We start from the raw sequence: 7880 nt of genomic DNA on the forward strand, positions 1-7880 counted from the left end.
GTTCATAAACTTGGTGGGAAGGAGGCAACTCTTAAAGAAACTCCTCTGAATTAAATAATAGCCATTCAACAAAAAAGCAAATATAATAAGACAGCAACAATAAAATAGTGGGCAAAGTAACGAGTATATTAACTTTGCAGATATAAAGGTATAAACACACATAAATGCAGTTCTGCTAAAAATCTACGCTTGTCAAAGAATGATATTGTACTTGCTGCTAGGTAATAGCAGCCATGGAGTGTGGATGAATGCACGAATATTACAAACGCTATTAACCTAAAATTCACACCAAACCTCAGTTTGGTGTCTTGCCCAAGGATACTTAAACATGCAATCTAGAGAAGTGTGGGACTGAACCACTGCCCTCTATCTCCTGAGCCACAGCCACCCCACACCACCAGTCAAATATGATAAAATCCATTCATATTTAGGTTTTGCTGACTTTACCCTCCAAATGTATGTTTTCTGCCCTGGACATTATCCTTTTAATCCTATGTTTGCTGTAACAAAATTATCACACAGATTTCAAATAATGCTTCTCTGAGTCCATGTCTCTCTCACATGATGTGTCTGTTTTAGTCAGTTTCCTATACACTTTTTGTGCGGTTAGTTATTTCCCTTAAACCCAAATTAAAAATGCTACTTTAATAATATGTATTTTTCCATGCATCAAAAGCCCCAATTATTTCTAGTTAAATATAACAACACTGCTACAATAGCCTCTATGCGCGTCCATAAAGTGGAACTAAAGATTAATGCAACCGTTTCTCTTACGGACATCAATCGCAGGCGGACCGGCCAGTGACTGCAGAACAAGTACTTGCCCTTAAACTTGCAAGCAGTGCTGTTGCTCAGATCGCTCATTATTCTAATCATTATTTAACAATAAGAGTACAACAGCAGCACCATGTCTCTTGCGGCAGAGGCGTTCATGTCGCAGATGGCAGGTAATATGTTGACTTCACCCCGTTTTTCTATTGATTATGAATAACACTAGCCAGCTAGCTAGCAAGAGCTAAGGTTCACAGTAACATAAGCTCTTTACAAATGTAGTTACTTACATATAAGGACCTTTAGCTGTTACTATAGCTGCCTTTGTTCGCCTTTTCTTGGTTTCTTAAAAAAAGGCTGACTGGCCTGGAAAAGCCCCAAGGCACTCTGTCATTCTGCATGTCGTGGATTGCTTGGCAGGTGTAACACAGGACTCTAATGTAAATAGCGCCATATTTCTGTTTACTGTTAAAATCATAAATCAGCAGGGGGACGGCGAATTCAAGCGGAAACGGCTCAAGAGGGCTAAAGTTACTGACATCCCCGTATCGTTACAAAAACGGCTCAAATCTATCAATTTTAACAGAGACATGCTCAGAGATTCCCCCGGTGGCTGGAGGCTGTACTGCAAGCACGGCGGTGTTACAGCATAGGTCGTTGAGTGAGCACCGTGCACCTCGTGTCTGTATTCTTTATAATCTTTTATTGATTAACTTTATATGAGTAGAGGTGAAGAAGAGGGTGCAGTCAGGGTGATGTGGATGGAGATGAGTGTCACGGGTGATTTGTGACAAAGTGAGCCAGAGTGAAAGGGAAGGTCTGCAAGATGGTAGTGAGACCTGTTGTGATGTATGGTCTGTAGACGGTACACTAACAAAGGTCAGTGGTGCTAAGGTTTTCTTTGGGAGTGAGCAGGATGGACAAGATTAGAACTAAGTATATCAGAGGGACAGATCAGGTTAAGGAGTTTGACAAAGTTAGAGAGGTGAGGCTGAGATGGTTTAGATATTTGCAGAGGAGGGGTAGTGAACATGGAGCTGGAAGGCAGGAGGAAAAAAAGGAAGACCACACAAATGGTCATGGATATAGCAAAAGGAGGACATGGGGAGAGTTGTTGTGAGATGACGGCAGATGATCCACCTGTTAAAGGGAGAGTCAAAAGTAGACGAAGAACAATTAGTAAAAGAATGTTGACAGCTGATCCCACAAGCAACATTATAGATTAATGAGTCACATTATCACCGTATAATTGTGTGTGTTTGCCTGCATGTCTGTTTGTGACGTTGACAGCTGCTGAGCCGTGGCCTGAAAATGCAACCTTGTACCAGCCACTGAAGGGTGAGTTAGTGAAATGGAGGCACAATACATAATGTCAATAGCAATATAGCTATTTATATATTTTGTTGTTTTTGCAGAGGATCAGATTCTCCTGTCAGACTGTGCCTCATCTCTCGCTGTTCAGGTAAAGCAAACATGCATGTACACAATTTAAACACCTTGTTTAAATATAATGTTTATTTGTTAATAACTCAGTCTGTTGTGCTCAAGAAACAAGGAAAGCTTCTGTAAGTTTTAGTGGTTTTAATTCAAATATTTAATACTATTTTCATTATTTAATGAATTAAAACTGAACTCATATAAAAGCTTTCAGTTCTTAATTGCGCAATTTTGAACATTTAACCAGCTCAAAACTGATATAAGATAACAGATGAACATTGGCTTCTGCCAACGATTTAATGTCAACTTATTTGGTATCTTATTAATTGACTGCCAGCTAATAAGATACTGATCTTAGGTTGTTATACTGCTGAAAATATATACATATATATACTTTTTAAATGCATCAAGTATGAAATGCAGTTGTTGATATTATCTGTATTTGACCTTTTGACCTCTACTCTGACTTTGGCTTTGACCTTACTGCAGAAGGAAATCTGCAGTGCTGCAAAATAAAGTTAACTGTTTTTTTTGTTTTTTTTTAAAGCATATCAAAGTATACCACAAGTAATATTTTTCATTTACTTTCACAGTATGTTTAGTTAACACATTCATCCCATAGGTGAACTATTTGAGACTCGGAGGAGATGCAAACCCAACCTCATGGAATTACAAGCTAGTGTCCTCCTAGTGCTTTTATTCCTCAGCTGCTTAATTCTGTCCCGTTTCTGATGTGCAGGCGTACCTGAGGATGTGTGGTCTGCCAGTTCAGGTGTTCTGCAGAGCAAATGCTGAATACATGTCACCTTCTGGTTAGTATACATGTAGCTTCAGAGACAAATTTTGGGTGTCTGATCTCAACACTGTGTGAATCTCAGCACTCATTCTGCTCATTAAAACATTACACAACTATACACTGTAAGCTGGAAGGATTTTATTCGAAATGAAATGCTAAGTTTGCTTCCAGGATTCGTGTAGGTGCATCTGGAAGTTACTTTGTTGCAGGTTAGCTTTTTGTGTTGAATTAAATGTGATGATTTTAATGCCCAGCCTTTTTATGTTTGTGTCCACAGGTAAAATTCCCTTTATCCACGTGGGCAACCAGGTGGTGTCAGAACTGGGGCCGATTGTGCAATTTACTAAAGCTAAGGCAAGTGTTGTACAGATGAAAGCTGTTTGTTTCTTTTGGCAAATTTGCTTCTAGTTTTTCCCAGTGGAGGAGCAGGTTTTCATATTTCTTTCTGCTGTTGTCTTCTTTTGGGTACTTAGGGTCATTCTTTGAGCGATGGCTTAGATGACGTTCAGAGAGCTGAAATGAAAGCGTACATGGAGCTGGTCAACAATATGCTGCTTACTGCTGAGGTATGAAAAACATAAAAACCATAACATACTGATACTAGAACTTCAGCACATGTACAGTTTTTATGAATGTGTCTGAGAAGTATCCTCTCACACATGTCCTCATCTCTCTACAGTTGTACATTCAGTGGTGTGATGATTCTACAGCCACTGAGGTGTGTACACCAGGTTTAAAAACAAAACTTGTTAAAGTCTTGATAGCCTCCTAATCAGCTGTATCTGTTTTTGTAGATTTCTCGTCCCAGATACAGCAGTCCATACTCATGGCCTCTCAATAAAATCCTCGCCTACCAGAAGCAGTGGGAGGTGCGCAGGAAGATGAACGCCATTGGCTGGGGAGGGAAAACATTGGAGCAGGTTAGCAACAACCTGGAAGTGAAAAGTTGATGTTTTGCCAGCTCTACAATTCCCTTTCTGCAATCAGAAAAATAATTTCCTATCTTTTTCTTTTAAAGGTGGAATTCTTCAAAATTTTACAGAATTGATCTTTTAAACTTAAGGGCCTTCAAACAGTCTAACTTATTTGTGTTTGTCTCTTATGTAAGTAGGAAAAAGAACCCAGTCTGATCGTCAACATCAGACTGTCTATAAAAAATAAAAAATAAAGTAAACAAACTTGTTTAAAAAGTCTGTATGTCCTCATGTATTTCAGGTTTATGAAGATGTGAGTCAATGCTGCCAGGCTCTCTCTCAGAGGCTGGGAACACAGTCATACTTTTTTAATAAACAGTATGTATTTTTTTTTATATCTGTATGTTTCTGGTTATCGCTTTCTCTTTTGTCTTGTTTATAGCGACTGAATAATAAATCTACATCTGAGTTCTCCAGAATCCTTTCTCCAACCCCTGTTATAGGCATTCACACCAAAAAGGAAATGTTTCTAATTATTGCAAGCAGTTTTCCTGGAGCACCACCTTGTGGTTTAAAATTGTATTGATCTCGTAATCAACTGAAAAGCTTTGTTCTGTACTCCCTGGCAATGTTTGATTTGTGTTAGAACAAAGTATTACAAGTGAAGCCAGTGTCTGTAACACCTCATTTCTCATTATATTTAAAGCTGAAGGAGTGCCAGTCATTAACGGAGTGTGTGTGTGTGTGTGTGGCGTGTGTGTTATAGGCCTACGGAGCTGGATGCATTGGTGTTTGGCCATCTCTTCACTATACTCACTACTAGACTGACCAGCACTGAGCTGGCAGAGAGGGTCAAGAGCTACAGCAATCTTCTGTCCTTCTGCAGACGCATTGAACAGACCTACTTTGAAGACAAGAGCTCCTGAAGGACTGAAAATAACATATCACCTCTTCTCGTACATTCTTTCCTTCTCTCATTCCCCAGATTGTAGCCCTAAGAAGCTGAAATGCCTAAAACAAAAAAATTGCATACGTGTCCTTTTTCCTATTTTTCCTTCACTTGTGGCTTCCTGTTCATACATCATCTCCAAAAGTTTAAGAATTATGAATGTCCTAAAGTAAGCATAATTTGTAAGTGTATTTAGAATATGTAAAAGAAAATGTCCTGAGTTAAATGTATTTTTCAGAATATTATGAGAACAAATGCCACATATGCTAGTAACTGTGATCATCACAGTTAGTGGAAGACCTTGAGAATCTAGCTTTATAAAAAGTGAATACAAAAAATATCAAAGCTGATATACAACCTTAAATCAGTCTGAAATGAACGTCAAAGATTAGGATTAAATGCTGATCAGACTTCCAAATCTTTCAGATTTGTTGTCAGGATCAAGTTCACCTCAGCAGAATGTCTGCACACACTTGGGTTTTTCATGTTTTACACTCTTTTTCACGGAAGTGGTGTCTACATGTATCAGAGTGCATGAGTGCGTTTCTAAACGCCCACCGCCTCGCTGAAAACCGAGGTGTGGATTTCCCAGCCTCGTGACATGACTGCATTTCAAAAAACAGAACTCCACTTGACCTACGTCCGAGGTCAAATGGCTCACTGTGTTTTTCCTCCAGGGCACTCCCAAAGCTTGCAAGAAATGTGAAACAGAGAGAGAAAATCCAGAGAGAGGTTACTTCTTATTCTGTACAAAATGCATGAACATAATCATGAAGATGTGATTTATTCCTTATTTTTTCCATGTTTTACTTGTGTGAATAGAAAGTGCCTACATGATGGAATACACTTGCCACAATACATTTCTCCCCCAAATAATACGTGTTCGGAAGTTTGTTTAATATTGTTTGAAATTATAACACAAAACTATATAGTGGCTCTTTCATTAGGTACCCCTGTATGTTTTAGCATCGGGTTTTATTGGATTAATCCCTCATATGTTGCCAAAACAAAATCTGAAAGAGAAGTTTAAAAAGACGGAACATGCTGCCAAGTTATCGGGTGTCTGTTTCTACCTTTGAGTCTAATACAAGCTCAATGGTAATGTCTGATCACCTCTGATTGCCCTTGAGTTGAACAGGTTGTGAGTGCATGACAGACGGGCAGAGCGAGTCTGTCTTCCAGGTTTCCTGTGAGGTCGGGCTTTGACCCTTGAACTTCCAGGAGCTGTGGCATCATGACTAATGACCTGCAACGACCAAATGCTGCACACTTGGAGGTCATCAGCCAGGCACCAGACAGAGATAAATACATGGAAAAACAAAACGGTACATCTTATTGAAGACATGTAGTCAAGTCTGCAGTTTTTTGTGGATTTTCTTTATGCTATATTAGGGTTTTGATTAATTATTAACCTCTAAAAATAGACCTAAAACCATACAAGTAAAAGACTGAAGTAATGTAAATTAGTTTTGGTTGGAAATTGAACAGATGATGGAGAACAAGGCTGAGAAATTGTCAGCAGACCTACAGTGTCATTTGTAGTTAGGTCCTTATAAATATTCTCATGTTTTTTTTTTATTGTTGAACATTTCTAAGGAAAAAATTTAATGTATGCAAAACCATAGTGTGAATAAAAGTTATGAAAATTTATCCTTTATTTGTCCAGGTAAAAGTCTCACAGAGATTAAAAAGAAACCTGGCCAAGAGGGCAACACAAAATACAACGAATATAACATATAGCAATATAACTACAAACATCTGAATCATATGAAATAGAACATCTTTACAAGAGCAATTCACATTATTATCATGCTGCCCAACTGCAAGCTCTAGATTTGGAGCTTATGAAGGAAAAAGGATAAACAATGCATGATTTCTAATGTGAATCAACTGATTTTAAGCTAAAATAGAGTCACAACAGTAGTGGACAGCGAGAATGTTTTATGGTGCAGAGATAGTAATGGGCTTATTGTCAAAACTGGTGACACCAGACGAGCAGAATTTTCCCTGACTGCCCTTGATTCTACTCTCCTGCAGGGAGGAAGATTACAGCCGAGTCCACACATCTCTGACTTTTCTGTTACCTTTAAAATGTTCTCATGCTGTGTCCAAACTCTTATTTTGGCCTTCCACTTCAAGGAGACAATGCCCGAGGCCATTAGAGGGGGCAAAGGGTTTCAGGTTCAATCTGTGGCAATGAGTTTGGGGTTGAAGGGCAGAGGTACAGCCTTGACTGGTCACTAGTCCATCACAGGGTAACACAGTCTTATATATCCACACCTACAGTCAGCTTTGAATCACAAATTAACTCAAGTCAAAAGCATGACAGAGGAATATTAGAAACCAAAATGATATTAATCAAATTCTACGTTCATAAAAGTGCACAGAAAACTGAAAAACATGCATTTGTCCTCCCACACAAGCTTAATATTTGCATACAGGAAGGGACTGCATACAGATATATTTTTGAAACATGGACAAGATTTATCACTAAAGCAGGTTTACCCCGAGCTACAAATTGTATTGAAAACGTTTGTCCAGAAGGGGGCAGCATTGGGATTCCAAAGTATCTTGCAGTGGCAGGGCTTTAAGGGATTTGGGGCCAGCTTGTCAAAGCAAATTTATCGTGGATTTTCTCAAACTGCGGTTAGGAAAAAAAACTGAAAGAAGAAGAAAAAGGATGAAACAAATGGCGAGAGAGTCTAGTTTTTTCAGTTTTGGAGAGAGAGAAACATTTGGTTCTTATTATGAGAAAGAAAGTCACACAGCTGGTTGCACTGGTTATCATTATATTTCTTGATCATGCTGGGTCAGTGTGTACTCAAATTCAAACCACTGAGGAATTTGAGTGGGTGGAGCTGTACCGTCCAAATGTACTTAGAATTATTATTTTCAGCTGTGGATTTCATGTGATGGCCTGGAACAGGCGATGCATTTTCTTTTGATAATATTCTTGATCGATTTATACGTTTATGGATTTGTTCCCCCCAAAAAGTCTTCCCATGTAACAGTT

At 38.7% G+C, this 7880-nt stretch overlaps 1 protein-coding gene across 1 annotated transcript; it reads left to right on the forward strand.

The window, feature by feature from the left end:
- The first annotated feature begins 764 nt into the window (after positions 1–764).
- On the forward strand, positions 765–5743 carry mtx2 (metaxin 2). Its single transcript, XM_005733674.1, has 10 exons — positions 765–947; positions 2062–2109; positions 2187–2233; positions 2948–3020; positions 3282–3358; positions 3478–3570; positions 3684–3722; positions 3799–3924; positions 4220–4296; positions 4685–5743. Exons 1-10 carry the CDS (start codon positions 908–910, stop codon positions 4842–4844), a joined length of 780 nt encoding a protein of 259 aa, XP_005733731.1. The 5' UTR covers positions 765–907; the 3' UTR covers positions 4845–5743.
- Positions 5744–7880: the final 2137 nt, after the last annotated feature.

Source organism: Pundamilia nyererei, unplaced genomic scaffold (assembly GCF_000239375.1).
Source record: "Pundamilia nyererei isolate P.nyererei 1_Seehausen unplaced genomic scaffold, PunNye1.0 scaffold00054, whole genome shotgun sequence".
In the NCBI taxonomy this organism is placed as follows: Eukaryota; Metazoa; Chordata; class Actinopteri; order Cichliformes; family Cichlidae; genus Pundamilia; species Pundamilia nyererei.

What these genes read in the sequence shown, in the direction of transcription:
- mtx2 (XM_005733674.1), top strand. Translation starts at nt 908, where the DNA reads ATGTCTCTTGCGGCAGAGGCGTTCATGTCGCAGATGGCAG. An exon ending in CTTGTACCAGCCACTGAAGG is followed by an intron (nt 2,110 to 2,186) that starts GTGAGTTAGTGA and finishes TTGTTTTTGCAG; the next exon opens with AGGATCAGATTCTCCTGTCA. An exon ending in GAGGGAAAACATTGGAGCAG is followed by an intron (nt 3,925 to 4,219) that starts GTTAGCAACAAC and finishes CATGTATTTCAG; the next exon opens with GTTTATGAAGATGTGAGTCA.